This window comes from Leptodactylus fuscus, chromosome 3 (assembly GCF_031893055.1).
Source record: "Leptodactylus fuscus isolate aLepFus1 chromosome 3, aLepFus1.hap2, whole genome shotgun sequence".
NCBI classification, from domain to species: domain Eukaryota; kingdom Metazoa; phylum Chordata; class Amphibia; order Anura; family Leptodactylidae; genus Leptodactylus; species Leptodactylus fuscus.
The window spans coordinates 59,156,046-59,173,226 of NC_134267.1; the positions used below are offsets into that span (position 1 = coordinate 59,156,046).

The 17,181-nt window shown below is 40.5% G+C and overlaps 1 protein-coding gene across 1 annotated transcript in view; it reads left to right on the top strand.

Annotated features, from left to right (window-relative positions):
- Positions 1–13,420, top strand: part of ESR1 (estrogen receptor 1) — a 182,482-nt gene extending 169,062 nt beyond the window's left edge. The window contains exons 8-9 of the mRNA XM_075267645.1: positions 4,640–4,823; positions 13,195–13,420. Of these exons, the coding sequence (XP_075123746.1) occupies positions 4,640–4,823; positions 13,195–13,420 (410 nt within the window). The remainder of the gene's footprint in view (positions 1–4,639; positions 4,824–13,194) is intronic.
- Positions 13,421–17,181: the final 3,761 nt, after the last annotated feature.

Consider the following 17,181-nt stretch of genomic DNA (forward strand, 5'->3'; position numbering starts at 1 on the left):
AATGTGTTACTCTCTCTCTTTATATATATATATATATATATATATATATATATATATATATATGGTCAGAAAATGTTTCACCGACTAACCTATTCTATTAGGTAAAAAATAATGGTCACTTGATTTTGTAACGCTAGAAATTTATGAAGTGAGGACTTGACTAAATCAGCTAACAGGGTGTATTGTGCTAGATGTGCATGCTCAAGGTTCTGCGGGTGCACATGTAGTACAAAATGGTGCATTTACTGGGGCAGCTCGTCTCACTTAGCCTATGTTAAATTATAAAGATATTACTAAAAAGTGCAATAAACTGGTGAGTTCAATGCTATTGCTGATGCTACTTGTTTTGCATCTCGAATGGCCGCTTATATTTGGGACTCTAGCCACACCTACTTGTACTTTTCTTTCATGTGAGCAATAATCTATTTTGATTAATGGGAGTCTGTCAGTAGGAGAATCGTTGTACGACTATTAGTGTAACAAACAGGAAATGAAACTAATGACAGTATCTTGTAGGTTTTTTCTACACTTTCCCAAGATACCTTTCTTTTATGGCATTGCTGTTCCATTTTCATGAAAGTCTGTGTTTTTGCTTATGCAAATTAGCTGTAAAGGGTTTAAAGGGTGTGTCTTCCCTGTACGAGTTTCACTCTCTCCGCTCTAGATAACAGCCCCTAACTACAAATAAATAGTGAAAAAGTGGAAGATGCCTCTCAAGCAATGGGGGGATGGCGTTAGGTGGTAGTTAGGGGAAGATATCTAGAGCAGAGAATGAAGGTCCAGCAGGAAAAGAAATGCCCTTTGCAGTTAATTTGTGCAATAATAAAATGCTGATTTTCATGAAAAATGGAGCTGCAATTCAGAATAAGAATAATATTTTTGGAAAGAGTAGGAGCAGCTCTACAAGGTACTTTCACTAGTTTGATTTTGATTTTCCTGCTCAGGCCTTGTTCACATCTGCGTTTGGTATACAGTTCAGGGAGTCTGGTTGGGGACCCCCCCAAAGAGAATACCAAACACATTGACAAATGGTGAGATTATGAAAGCACATGGACCCCATAGACTATAATGGGGTCCGTGTGTTTTCCGCCCAGTGTCATGAACTACTTTTCTCTCTGCATGACTTGTGTGGACACCGTGCGGAAAACACATGGACTCCATTATAGTCTATGGGGTTCGTGTGCTTTCATTGCTCACTGCTTGTCAATGTGTTCGGTATTCTGATCAGGGGTCCCCAAGCAGACTTCCCAAATGGAACACCGAACGCAGATGTGAACCAGGCCTTAGTTGTATGGAAGAAAAGCCCCCAAATATTTCTTATAGTGTTTTACATAGGGCCATTGTGATGCGGTCTTCACATTTCAGATCAATAATCTCAATGCCGTGTTTGCTGCACTTAAAGTCACACTCTGAAGGCAGCTCAATGTCTTATGACAGCGAGTCCTCCATAACTAATTTATCTAAACAACTAACAATGTTGTGGAACGAAACGAGGAAAGATTTGTCTGTTTATTAAGAATTAAAGCAAATTTTCTGAATATTTAATATTTATAACAGAAGGCAAAGATCAGACTGAAATAAAATCAGTGCGATATTATAATTATGGCTAATAAGGTTCAATAGATATGTTTATTATGTAGCGATTGAATAATTGTAATGGAATTATGTGCAGCGCTTTCCTGCTGTATAAATTGTAGTAAATTCTGTGATATCAAATGTTCTGTTCCCTTTCATGAAACTTTGACTGATTTCCATAATTATGGCGCTTTATGAGCTGCGTGTCTTAAGTACTTGCACTCGGGTTTCCTCGCCTTCCTTTTTCATGCAAATAGAATCTTCCTCTTAATTAAAGCCTGATCTTTTCCGAGCTGCGGTATTTTAATGAAGATATTTGCTTCTAAAAGGTCCTTCAGTCAATGCATCTTTCTGCAGAGACAGGAAGGCTATAAAGTTTGCTATTTAGCTCATACATATTTCTGTAATGGAATTGAGTAGCTTGAATGTAAATGTGATGTTATTTTACAGCTCACAATCTTCTGGGGTATATAGATATATGTAGCAGAGCTTTGTCGTCTTTGATCTCAAGTAACTATACTATTTCGTGTGAAACCTAGAAAACCAAAAAATGCCTTGGAGCACATTTACCTGTAATAAGTATAATGGATATGAAGTGTGAGATTTTTGTTTGAAAGGTTGTGGCATAAAGGGAGTCTATCAACCTCCTCAAGAATATTCAACTACCCTCTACTGCATTACTGAGCACATTATAGTGATGAACAATGTACCTTTGTTATGTATGTCACTTTTGTAGATTTGGAGAAAAACAACTTTATGCAAATGAAGCAGTTGGTGCACTGTGGGCGGACCTCCAGCTCCATGGAGCACTGCACTTACCACTCTGACTTCTACCATCTCCTGTGCTGTGAGAGTTGATCCAACCTCAGCAGTAAGAGCAGTGCTTGCAGAGCTGAAGGCCCACCCCCAGTGCACCAACTGCTTCATTTGCATAAGACTTCAATGTTGCTTCTCTCCAAATCTACAAAAGTGACATATTCTGTTTGGTCTGGTTCACATCTGCAATCGGTATTCCATTCGGGATGTCATCTTGGGCACTTTTCTCTCCGCATGATTTGTGTGGAAACCACATAGACCCCATTATAGTCTGTGGGGTCCGTGTGGTTTCTTAGCTAACTGCTTTTAACAGCAGAGAAAATGAGCATAAGACCAAAGACCATGACCATCCATAGAATAACAGCTGTCCATGGTATACGAAAAACAGTCAGGACCAGGCCCAAGCGCAAAGATGCGCTTCAGCATAAAGAGGCCAGAAATAACAATATCAATATAAAATTTGAAAATAGAGAAAGGTAAAGGAGGGGGGTGAGGCAGACGGGAGGGTAGGAAGGAAAAGGTAAAAAAAAAAAAAGAGTGAGGGGGGAGGAGGGGGGGGGATGAGTGAAAAAAGCAAAATGAAATGAGTCGCAAACCAGAAATAACTCCAATATGAAAACAAGTAAAGTCCGCGCAACCATCTGGAAAGAACATGGCAACCGGAGCTATCAACTCTCAGCAGAGGCCGACGCAGCATCCAGGGATTCAGAGCAACTCGGTGGAAGTTGCCAAGTCGCCGGTAACTGTAGCGCCTCTTCCTGCATCGGCATCCAAGAGGGAACAGTGATAGGAGGGATGTTCAGAGCTCCCCATAGGCGCTCCAAGTCCTGAGGCATACGGACCACCAATCTCTTGCCATTGTGAGGAACCGAAAAGCCGAAGGGAAATAACCAGGCATAGTTAAACCCCTTAGCTCGCAGGTAATCCAAAAGTGGCTTCAGCACCCGGCGCTTCTGAAGGGTAGAAGGTGCCAAGTCCTGATACAGCTTCAGCAAGTGTCCCTCATAGGATAAATCAGCTGCATCCCTGGCTGCACGAAGAAGATCCACAGTATGCATATGGGAAAAAAGGGCACACACCACGTCCCGTGGCGGGGCCTCTGCACTAGGTTTGGGGCGAGCAGCTCTCTGGATCCTCTCCAACCTCATTTTTGAAGCGACATCCACACCCACCAATGAGGAGAAGACACTGGCTACAATAGAGGGAAGCTGTTCTTGCATGTAGGTTTCTGGGAGACCCCGTATACGCAGATTTCTGCAGCGGGAGCGATTATCCAAGTCCTCCAGCGCCAAATAAGTGTAGTTAAAGTGAGCGGCATGGGTATCTAAGCGTTCAGACACGGAGGAAGCCACATGCTGCAATTCTCCCTGACAGGTCTCCAGCCTATCCACCCGGTGGATCACATTAGCAAAGTCCTCGCGAAGAGCAGTGAGCTCTTTCAGCACAGGGGCCATAGCATTTGAGAGAGATTGAGACAAAGTCTTTTTTAAATACCCTTTAGAGATAGATGACGAGGAATTATCCTGCAAGGAGCCATCCCCGTCGGAGTCAAGTGGCACTGCACGCTGTCCGCTCGATTCCTCAGGTGCCAACTTCCCTGGAGAAGAAGAAGATCCCGAAGCCTGCTGTTTTTTAAGGAATTTTTGCATTCCCACTGACTGGAGTGGCCTGTCCTTTGGTTCCGGAGAGTCACCAGCCTTACCCCAGCCAATCTTGACCATGGTCACTCAGCTGACAGGTTGAGAGCCTCCTGTGCTGCTGCTGATGGTTTGGTATGCAGTTGAAGAAGCAAACTAGCTAACTGCTTTTTAATACATTCAGTATTCCATTTTGGGGGGGGGGGGTTGGTCCCCAAGTGGACTCCCTGAGCAGAATTCCGAACACAGATGTGAACCAGGCCTTATGATGTTTATCACTGAAATGTGCTCTGTAACATGGTGGTGACAGTTGAATATGTTTGGGGGAGGTGATAGACTTGCTATAACGTGCAGCAGTGTACAAATATCTAGCACCATGTAAGCCAACTAATAGGTGTAAAATGTAAAGTCGCATCCAGCATCCGCCAGTGTGATGACTATTGGGCATCTATACACTGCCCACTACCCATTGTGTAAACACTGAGTGAACCTGAATAGGAGACCGGTCTCGCTACGTTGGGCCTTAGCTTTAAAGGTCCAGATATTATTTACTACACCTGCAACCATAAGACATACCTAAGCTAACTTTCTTTATTTTCCCCTTTCTTCAGGTGTATATACATTTTTGTCTAGTACCTTAGAATCTCTAGAAGATACAGACCAAATTCATTTGATTTTGGACAAAATCATAGACACATTGGTGTATTTTATGGCTAAAACTGGACTTTCCCTTCAGCAGCAGCAGAGACGACTGGCTCAATTACTTCTTATTCTTTCCCATATTAGGCATATGAGGTAAGCAAAAGAAGAAATAATGCTTTCGCAAATTATTACTCTTATTGCAGATCTAAATATCACCTATCTTTATTAAAAACCTCATAGAAGCATCATATAATACCACTGAGCTTGATGCCTGAGTGCAGACCCACAATCATTGGCGTTATTAGACAAGCCATCCACATTAGGCTACATTTACATCAACATTGAAGGCTCCAGTGCGGAGTCTATCGAAAATTGCAGACAAAAAGTCCTGCAAACACAACCTTTACATCTACTTAAATGATCAAGAAAAGAACGTTTTTGGGCATTTATAATAAAAAAAAAAAATACAACATTACCATCATAATTTTTTTTATTTTGTTTTTTACAGCATTCACTCTGCAATAAAAATGACATGGCAGCTTTGTCTGGCAGGTCATGGCGATTACAGCGACACCATAGTTATATTGGGTTTATTTACCACTTTCACAAAATAAAACCTCTCTTTTTGAAATTAACAATTTTTCTGAGGTCATCGTATTCCGATACCTATAACTTTTACACTGTTTTGTTAACTGAGGGAGTTAATCTGTTGGAGTAGGAATATCTTCTGACGCCTTCGGCTGTGTGACCCAGCCGAGTACTGGAGGTAATGCCACAGGTACAACTCCTGTGCCCTCGGCATTACAGTGCCATACTATGACGTGGTGAGTGGCGAGTATACACTCAGCAAGACGTAATAGTATGAAGCAGAGTGGGAAGGAGTTTTCACTGTGTACTCGGCAAAGCATAATAGTGTGGTGCAAAGTGCGGTCCGGCCACCACTAGATTCATAGTTTCTAGGTAAATTGTGCAGACTGTCTCCTATCATACTGCTATTCTCCTCCCTACATGTTTCCCCAGCATGATATCGCTGGTTCTTCAGGGCAAATGAAGTAAAACAAAAAAAGCAGCGACCTCACGGGCTTAAAATCATATGGCAATGGCCTATTTAACAAGTAAAATTTATATGAGGTTCAGAAGATAGTGTCCTATGGAGCCTCAATTCTTCAGGGTGTATCATTGATTTCTTTGATTGACTTTAAGACTGACATATCACTGTGTGGGGGCCAAAATGGGGGGATGTATACTGTGTGGGGGCCAAAAAGAAGAGGACAATATACTGTGTGGGGGTCTAAAAAAGGATAATACACTGTGTAGGAGTCAGTAAAGGGGAACTATATACTGTGTGGGGACCAGTAAAGGGAGTAATATAATGTTGCGGTCAGTAGGCAAGGGCGCCATAAACTGTGCGGGGACAAGTAAAGAGGGCAATTTACTGTTTGAGGATCAGTTAAGAGGGTGTTACACTGTGTGGGGGCCAGTAAAGAGGGTGTTATACTGTGTCGGCCAAATAAATGGGGATCTTTTTGATCTGAAAATAGAGTGACGTGGCCAACAATTTTAATTAGGGGGGCTCTCTCACCTAACCAGATTGCCGGGTAAGGTATTTTATTTTGGGAGGGGACAGCTTTTCATATGTCGCTTCAAGTAGTAGAAGAGAGTCTAGGTCAATGATGGCGAACCTAGGGCACGCAGAGCCCTCTCTGCTGGCACGCGTACCATCGCCAAGATCACTCACTAATAAGGAATCCGGTACAGGATTCCCCATAAGGGCCGGTTCACACGGAGTAAATGTGCATGTACAGTGGGGCAAAAAAGTATTTAGTCAGTCACCAATAGTGCAAGTTCCACCACTTAAAAAGATGAGAGGCGTCTGTAATTTACATCATAGGTAGACCTCAACTATGAGAGACAAAATGAGAAAACAAATCCAGAAAATCACATTGTCTGATTTTGTAAGAATTTATTTGCAAATTATGGTGGAAAATAAGTATTTGGTCAGTAACAAAATTTCATCTCAATACTTTGTTATATATCCTTTGTTGGCAATGACAGAGGTCAAACGTTTTCTGTAAGTCTTCACAAGGTTGGCACACGCTGTTGTTGGTATGTTGGCCCATTCCTCCATGCAGATCTCCTCTAGAGCAGTGATGTTTTGGGGCTGTCGCTTGGCAACACGGACTTTCAATTCCCTCCAAAGGTTTTCTATAGGGTTGAGATCTGGAGACTGGCTAGGCCACTCCAGGACCTTGAAATGCTTCTTACAGAGCCACTCCTTCATTGCCCTGGCGGTGTGCTTTGGATCATTGTCATGTTGAAAGACCCATCCACGTTTCATCTTCAATGCCCTTGCTGATGGAAGGAGGTTTGCACTCAAAATCTTACGATACATGGCCCCATTCATTCTTTCATGTACCCAGATCAGTCGTCCTGGCCCCTTTGCAGAGAAACAGCCCCAAAGCATGATGTTTCCACCCCCATGCTTTACAGTAGGTATGGTGTTTGATGGATGCAACTCAGTATTCTTTTTCCTCCAAACACGAAAAGTTGTGTTTCTACCAAACAGTTCCAGTTTGGTTTCATCAGACCATAGGACATTCTCCCAATACTCTTCTGGATCATCCAAATGCTCTCTAGCAAACTTCAGACGGGCCCGGACATGTACTGGCTTAAGCAGTGGGACACGTCTGGCACTGCAGGATCTGAGTCCCTAGCGGCATAGTGTGTTACTGATGGTAGGCTTTGTTACATTGGTCCCAGCTCTCTGCAGTTCATTCACTAGGTCCCCCCGTTTGGTTCTGGGATTTTTGCTCACCGTTCTTGTGATCATTTTGACCCCACGGGGTGAGATTTTGCATGGAGCCCCAGATCCAGGGAGATTATCAGTGGTCTTGTATGTCTTCCATTTTCTAATTATTGCTCCCACAGTTGATTTCTTCAATCCAAGCTGGTTGTCTATTGCAGATTCAGTCTTCCCAGCCTGGTGCAGGGCTACAATTTTGTTTCTGGTGTCCTTTGACAGCTCTTTGGTCTTCACCATAGTGGAGTTTGGAGTCTGACTGTTTGAGGGTGTGCACAGGTGTCTTTTTATACTGATAACAAGTTTAAACAGGTGCCATTACTACAGGTAATGAGTGGAGGAAAGAGGAGACTCTTAAAGAAGAAGTTACAGGTCTGTGAGAGCCAGAAATCTTGATTGTTTGTAGGTGACCAAATACTTATTTTCCACCATAATTTGCAAATAAATTCTTACAAAATCAGACAATGTGATTTTCTGGATTTGTTTTCTCATTTTGTCTCTCATAGTTGAGGTCTACCTATGATGTAAATTACAGACGCCTCTCATCTTTTTAAGTGGTGGAACTTGCACTATTGGTGACTGACTAAATACTTTTTTGCCCCACTGTATTTTGGCAAAATACACCTGTAAAAATAAGACTCCCATTGACTTCAATGACATTTTACACGTGTATTTTGACGTGTTTTTTTACACGTGTAAAAAAAATGTCATTGAAGTCAATGGGAGTCTTATTTTTACACGTGTATTTTGCCAAAATATACGCACTTTTTCTTCATGTGAACGGGCCCTTAGTGAATGATCGCCGCTGCTTTCAGCTGTGTGTGCATTTGTACACACAGCTGAAAGCTGTCAGTGTAGGCCGCGGTCACGTGGCCTACAGTGATTGCAGAGTGTATAACCTCTGCCCCTACGCCGGCGCGATGACTTCATCAGTGTAGTCATCAGTGCCTGCAGCAGGAGGTGAAGAAGGATGCTCTTCCTGGGACTGCAGCCATCATACTAGGTAAGTATTTTAAACTGCTGTGTGGGGGCCTACAGTGGACAAAATATGTGGGGGACATATGTGGGGCATATAATATATGTGGGGCATAGAATATATGTGAGGGCTATATGTGGGGCATATAATATATGTGAGGGCTATATGTGGGCATATAATATACGGTATGTGGGGGCCATATGTGGGGCATATAATATATGTGGGGGCCATATGTGGGGCATATAATATATGTGGGGGCCATATGTGGGGTATATAATATATGTGGGGTCCAGCAGTGGGGCATATAATATATGTGGGTTCCAGCAGTGGGGCATATAATATGTAACATGACTAGGGTTGTGTTAATTGGGCCTTGTTGTGTTTTTCTTTTAAGACCAAAGATGTTAATGTTTGAGTTGTTTTTTCCAAAATAAAACGTCAGTATTAAGATTAAATTGCTGTGTTGGCACTTTGCAATACATTATCGGGTTTTGCGTTGCAGTTTGGGTACTCGGTCTTCTAAAGGTTCACCATCACTGGTCTAGGTTCTCCCCTGGGACTTCCTTCATACTGGTACACAATAGACCAAATGTGTTCTCAATGGAAGAGCGGAATAAGCTGTTTCCAGGCAACTTTGGCAGTAAATTATCTTGTAGAGAACACAAGGATCAAGCCTGTTGAAATCCAACATGCATGACCACTTTAGGACACCCCCAAACACATTGGACGATCAATCAGTTCACCAGGAATTTGTTTGTTAGGCACAAGTTATTTATTCTTTGTGAGACTGTTCAGTTACTATGCTTAGTCTCTAAACTTATTCACTATTCCATTATCATGTGCTAGAGCCAAGCAGTTACTACTGCAAGCTTGGGATGGATCAATTAACTCCAAACTTCTTTGTGGCACTCTGCTGAATAAGGCTAGAACCACACAGCGACTTTTGGCTGTGACTCCCATTGTGTGACCAAAGCTGGCCGAGATATATTGCGACCCAGAGGGTGCTGAAACTGCAAACTAGTAATAGGTGTCTTAACAATTGTGGTGACAGTGGGTGAGAGCACTTACAGAGTTGTATGGGGCCCGATGGAAATGGCTGTGTCCCCACAAAACTGTTATACAGATCGGAGAAAGCTTGGTTCTCCAACCGCTATATATATTGTTAATGGAAAGGGGCCCTTTCCAATATTAGTCAACCCAACATGCTCTTCTAGCCTGTAACTGAGTTATAATGACAGCACTAAAACTAATTGGAGTGCCGAACCTCATGAATATTCATCTTAATTGTGACTCTTGGAATTATATTATTCTACGTGGACGCCACTGTGGAGCATATTATACTATGTGGACACCACTGTGGAGCATATTATACTATATGGAGGTCGCTGTGGAGCATATTATGCTATGTGGGGGGGGCCACTGTTAAGCATATTGTACTGTGTGGGAGACACTGTAGAGCATATAATATGGTGGGGCCTCTGTGTAGCATATTATACTGTGTGTGGGCCCCTGTGCAGCATATTATACAATGTGTGGCCCACTGTGGAGCATATTATTCAATGTGAGGGGGGCCACTGTTGAGCATATTGTACTGTGTGGGGGACACTGTGGAGCATATAATATGATGGGGCCTCGGTGTAGCATATTATACTGTGTGTGGGCCCCTGTGCAGCATATTATACAATGTGGGGGCCACTGTGGAGCATATAATATGTGTTGGGTCGCTGTGGAGCACATTATACTTTGTGTGGGCCATGGTGGAGCATATTGAACTGTGTGGGGGCCACTGTGGAGCATTACGCTGTGTGTGGACCACTGTTAAGTATATAATACTATGTGGGGACTATGGTGAAGCATATTACACTGTATGGGAACCCTTCATTATTTACATCACTCCTTATCTATTTTATTGAAGCCGTGATATTATCACAGGCTGTAATTACATTGCATGTTCACTAAAACAGAACTTTGCGGTGTAAATAGCGAAGGGGTGAGGGCGTTCGCAAAAGCACTATGGTCTCTTCAAATGGTTGATCAGCAGGGGCCCTGGGTGTTAGATGTACACTGATCTCTTAGATCTCAGACTGTTAGGACCCAACAGATCCGATGTTTACCAGAACACGCAGAATGTTTTCATGCTTAGTGCTCCACTGCTCACTAATCATATTCTTGATAACCTGATAACACTGATATTGACAGAACTGGCCAACTACCTTATTTATATGGGGTATGCTGTATATATGGGTGGATTGGGAATAATGTCAGTTGCAAGCTGTTTATGGTGTATATGCATCTTTAGTCTTTTGAACCGGAAAATCCAGGAATCACTGAAGCTTATTTCTAAACATTTGGCTTTGATAAATCATATCTTAAGATATGTAGCTAACGTGTTACAATATCAAATAGATAAGACTTTTTTTTACTAGTTACTCCCAGTACATTTTAATAAAGCCCTTACACAAATCTTAATCTCTAGGAGTAAGGGTTCTGATCTGCTCATATAATAAGATGTGCTTGGCAAGGAAATCTAAGCAACATGCTCCATTACTTGGCTCAAGCTCATGTTATAAATCTTCTGCCTAAATGAAAAAGTCTACAGTAAAACACTATGGTTATAAAAGACTTCCAAAGCATATAAGATGGTATACTCGATAATGACAGAATCTTTATTGTTAAACATACAGTATACACACAGGGGATGCTATACAGGTTTGCCTGCATATAAAACCCTGCCTCAAACCCATACTGTTGGATGACAAGAATGAATATAAGGAGTGGGTGGAAATGAAGAAAGGGAAAAAGAATAATAAAATACTGCCAGGGGTTTGTTACCAATCCCCAAATCTAAAGAAAGAAGCAAAAAATACAAGAACATTAGATAAGGCAGCATTGATGAGGCTAACAAAGACAACTTAGGCTGAGTTCACAGAGTTTTTTGGTCAGGAATCTGCCTCAAAATCAGCCTCTAAAAAAAGCTTCCCAATAGAGCTCTTTTTTTGGAGGCTGATTTTGAGGCGGATTCCTGACCAAATAACTCTGTGTGAAAGCCTTACTGTTACAACTAGTTCAGAACCAAGAGGGGAGACTCTTCTAGATTTTATTTTATCCTCTTTCAGCTGCCATACATGTACAGTGGCTGTTGGATCTTTAAAAATGGAGCACACATTGGAACTGAGCAGGCACCATACCCTGTGTTTTACACACCAGGGACCCAGCATTGTGCATGATCTGAGACAATTCTGATCATGGACAATTAACCTCTTAGATACAGGGTATACTGGTCATCTTGCAATTCTGGTAAAGTCCTGATAGGCCACTGACTGCAATATATAAAACAGCAAACACCCGGAGGCTATGGTGGCCGCCATCTTTAAACACCTGACATCCGCCATACTAGTATGGTGGATATCAGGAAAGGGTTAATGACATAAACTGGGACAATGTCCTCAATAGTAAAGGTACACAAACTAAGGGGACATATATCTTATGAGAATAAACAAATGCAGCCTAAACACTAACTAAAAGAGTAAGAAGCATAATAAATAACTTTTAAGTTTGGGCCCTCCTTTGGGAGTAATGCTGGAGGAGGATAAGGAAAAGGCAGATCCATTAAAAGCTCTTTACTGTATTTCCACAACAGAATTCAATGACAGATGACATGTTTAGGGATAAATCAAATTCTTTCTTAAATGTCAGCGACGTTTAATATTCTGGCAGTATTTTTGTCATTAGTACACCTTATAATATACTTTGTTAACAAACTTTGTGTCATTTTTGTTAATTCCTGTATTTTTCACTCTCTTCCTTGCTTTTGTATAGAAATCCGTTTTCTGCCTCTCACTGAATGTTACTATGCACGGGAGTACTGGCCGTAAAATGTAGAGAAAATGGGGGGGAGGGGTCATTTCAAAAAGTTATACCTTGGACATTATAAAACGTAAAAACTTGCTTTTTGTGTCATATGAAAAAGGAGATTCTTCCATGTGAGATATCACCGGTTGGGATTAGGCTATTTATATGCAGCTGTATAAGTGAATGAGGCCGAGCTCTAATGAAGTACTAGTCTGTGAAGATGTCACTTGCTGCTATGTGTCAGTCCTATCATTGCTGCTGTTGCTTCAAGCAGTTGAAAAGTGGTATTGGACCCCCACCAATCTGATATACTGTAGATGGCCTATCCTACGCTTAGATCATGGATATGTAGGTCTTGGAAATCCCCTTTAAAAGAACTCTACTAAGTTTTCCATTTATCCCTCAGTGTCCAGCTGCTCTTGTGATTAGGAGATAATGGGTGATAAGACATGTAATAGTGATTGATCAAAGTTTAGAATGGAAAGAGACATTATTTGTTGGTACCATGTCATCCTGGACAAGCAGCAGTGCACAACACAACCACTGGGGGGCAACAGATGCAGAATAGACATCTCTGGACACAGTATCAAAGAACCATGTAAAGAAAAGTCTGGTTATCTTATACCATAAATCTCTGGAGTAAAGGTAACGAAAGACAAATCTGTGATAAATGTAACAGATCTATAAAAAGCTTGTGGATGGTTTCTACAGTATATGAAAGCTAGATCCACCAGATGATTTTAATACTGCATAGGGTATGAAAAATCTGATTTTACATTAGTTTAATATTAAGCCAGGACCAATAAAAGATGGGCTTCACTGTAAATTTCTTTTTGGCCGTCTTGTTAGACTGAAACATTTTCTCTGCTAAAATATTGTTACTTTTATCTTTACAGCAATAAGGGAATGGAACATCTGTACAGCATGAAGTGCAAAAACGTTGTGCCTCTCTACGATTTGTTGCTGGAAATGTTGGATGCGCATCGGATGCATACACCTAAAGACAAGTTTGTAGCTCAAGAGGAAGACAGCCAGAGCCCTATAAATGCTGCAACCACGTCACCATGCTTACAGGCTTACTATGTAAATAGAGAGGAAACAAGTCTGCAAAGTACAATATGAAATGTTTTCTACTTCAATTTTTTTTTAATTACTTGGCTTTTACTAGCCGAGAAATTCCCAGCAGTATACTACCTAACTATAGTCTGTGTATCACATAGCTGCATATGTAAACACACTCCGGCATGCATCTATAGAGAATCATTTAGAGTGCAGGCCTTCATAGTCATTTGCTGTACTTCACAAGGAATTGGAACCTTTGCTTTAATGGGTTCTGCCCAACAAAATCATAGCTTTATGTGATTTCTGTATGCTCTTTCATGTATCGCTTTGCACAAGTTCTTTTCTTCAGCGTGTACTTCCTAGACCTAGATCGGATGGTGTGGAGATAGCATGGACAGCGGCTGTCATATTTCACACTGTTATTAAATAGGTTCACACATACAAATGCTTATCAATTATACATATAGCATTAACATGTAATAATTATAATACCATCTTACCTACAGTTATGTAAGTGTATCTAGTTCTGTGTTTCTGTAGATACTGATAGATAGATCCATCCTATGTCCTACTGTATATAGCTTCCACCCTCCACAACACATTCTCTGCCTTTGACCAACAAGTTTCCTAAGTTGCTACAAACAGACAGTAAGTTTATGAGAATACACATGGTGCCTAAAAATATAATTGGGACAATGTGCGTTTTATATAGTTAGCGTGTAGTCCTCAAGGGCTAGAAGTCATCAATCTTGGCCACTGACAGTGGGTCACCATGGCCATGACCCCAACTACTTTTATAGTCCTATTCTATGTATTTTTCTTTCTACTGCTTTTATAAAACTAATCTAAACATTTGTGGCCTTAACTGTGACATTCTACATCATTTAATACATTGCTTTTGCTTCCACTTGTACAAATGTGTCCTTTCTTACCTTTCCTCTTGGCTGGACCTGTCCAGAGATGTGTCACAAGATGATCAGTTTTTCAAAACAACATGATTCCAAAAAGATATTTAATCTATATCCTACCTGTATGTGTTGTGAATTGTGGCCTGTTGAGGCTTTTGCTGACATGTTGTGATATTGTATTGCATTGGTTTCACGAGACATTGCAGTGCTTAACCAAATTTGAGCTCAGGTAAGGGTGGACATATCTGTATAACTTGCCAGGGATTGTGTACAGAACTATGCACAACTCCAATGATATATACAAATAAAGTATGAAATGTGAACATACCCAACTATGGGATTAAACCCAATGGAAACTAGCAAATGATCAGATTTGTTGATATAGGTGAAAAAGTCACCCTTAATATGGACCAATTGGACTCTTAATATGTTAGACAGAAAAATGGAACACGCCTTGCATGAAATGGTGTCTCTAGTCTTACTTTTAGTCCTCCATTGGACCAACATGAGCTCTCCTTGGTGTGTAAGTTTAGTAGACGTTAAAACATTCAATGACTAAGGCAGCTTGACAGAAATGAGATTATCTCCTATATTTAATGCTCTGTCTATATATAGCAACTTGACCACCCTCACAATGTAACATTTTGGGTTACTGAGAATTACCATTAGTGAAGGTCAATTGTCTTATCAATCATGACAAACATATTGCACTTTTTTTTCCCCAGGGGACTGAAAGGGCAGGTAACATTGCAGGGTAGGTGTGCTAGTGGCTTCCATACAGGCGTTCAGGCCCAACACCCACAAGAGTATGTTGTTTTACAGTAGATTTAGGGTATGTGGGTGGAAACTGGAATACCTGGAGGACACGCATACAAACACAAGAAGAACATACAGATGTTGTCCTTGGTTGGATTTGAAACCAGGACCCCTAGCATTGCAAGGCTACAGTGCTAACCACTGAGCCACCCTGCCTAGTAGCACGACTCAAAGAGACAGGTCCTCTGCTCGTGTCTTTTTTGCTCAAATGGTAAGTAATGTCAGTGGTAACTATAACCAAATGAACTTTTTCTACTTTGAGAGTATTTAATACCCTTATTAGTGGCAATTAATTAATTTTATACAATATTTAACTTGTAATTATTTGATAAGCCCAGGTCAAAGTGCATCACTGGACCTTGAGCTCTGATGCTACTGCTTGTGCTCTAACTACCTGGGACCTGCCCAAATCGTAAAATGTCTATGCACCTTACATGTTACCAATGGCATTCATTGCACTATTCTAAGAGCACAGGTAAAGATTATATTAACCTGATGCTGCTTACAAAGATTGGGGGAGAGGCACTAATATCTGGGACAGTTACTAAACCTGGCCCAGCTCTACAAAACATTCATTTCAATATTCAATACCACTAGGTCTCCCCTGAACACTTCATGCCTACTAGAAACATATACTCAAATATTATGGTTACTCTCATATTATAAATGCAAAATTGCACTATAACTGAATGTAAAAATAGTACCTGATGAAATGGGTTGATACCCCCCGAAATGCACTACCTTATCATGATGAACCAGACCTGCACACACAATAGTAGAACCGGATGACATGTTCCTGTACATGGCGGCTTGACTACTATGCAGACACAAAAAGTAGAGAAAAATTGGAAAATAAATCCCTTTTACTATTCCCAGATAATTCATATCTAAATTCTACAAATCAATAGGCTCATAAGGGTTTGCCTGGAGTCTCTAAGGGTCTGTAGTTTTTATTTCTTAGTATGCATAGTGTCTATGAGATTATCATAGCATATTATGCATCTGAACAACACCCATACATATTGGGGCATACTCATCATTACTGTCAAACTTTGAACTACAAATCCCATTTGTTGTTTTACAAATATTTATAAATCTATTATACAGACCATCATAAGTCGGCTTCACTTTCTGACAAGCCAAAATTTGGACTGACTTTCCGATGTGCCAAAATTCTGGCTCAGTTGAATTCCCAACTAAGTTCAGACCATTTTAAATGTGGTATAATTGGCAGAACAAAATCTGCACCATATTTATAAATTTGAGAATTTATAAAATTTGTAAAATATTGTAAATTTAGACACTTTTAAACCAAGCCCATTCTGGTGCCCGTTCTTCTAACATGTCAAGCCAGCTGTAATTTGCTGTTCTTTTTGGTGCACACTGTTCATATATATGTTGTAAATGTCGTGCTCCATAAATTTTGGCAAAAATGTGGACAGAAAAGTGTCTTCTATTGATAAATATGCCCCAATATGTTGTGCACATGTGCTTTGAACTAAGAGTAGTATGATGAAACCCTTACACAATAAATCATGGTATCACAATGAGTTGTGCCAAATATAAGCTTAACTTGGGAATATCATTTGTTGGAAATTTGTTGTTGCCAAAATGAGTGACCTGAACCAATAATGTTCCTAAAAACACCAAAGTTCCAGATGACAAATGTGGCTGTAAATGATAGTAAGAAGCCATCCTCTTGTAGATGTGTATTGTGCATGCTTTCTGTTTTCAGATATATACTTTTTTCTGCATTATTACATATTCTTGTATCTATAAGCAAGGTTTGATTATACAAAGAGAAGCACCTTATGTAACAGAAATGAGATTTATACCATTGAACGATTGAATGTATTTCTTACATAGTCAAATGAATTCTATAAACCCAACCTATAGATTCAATGAAAGTTGTATTTGCAAATATCTGTGCCTTTATCTGAATTTTACTTAAAAATCTCAAAGTGCAAATAAAACAAGCATAAGAAAGTAAATATACATTGATAACATGTTCTATATCTAATAATAATGGCAGCTAATTCTGGATATTTGGCTCTTTTCTTACAAACAATGACTTTAGGTGCTCCTACATATAGGAGC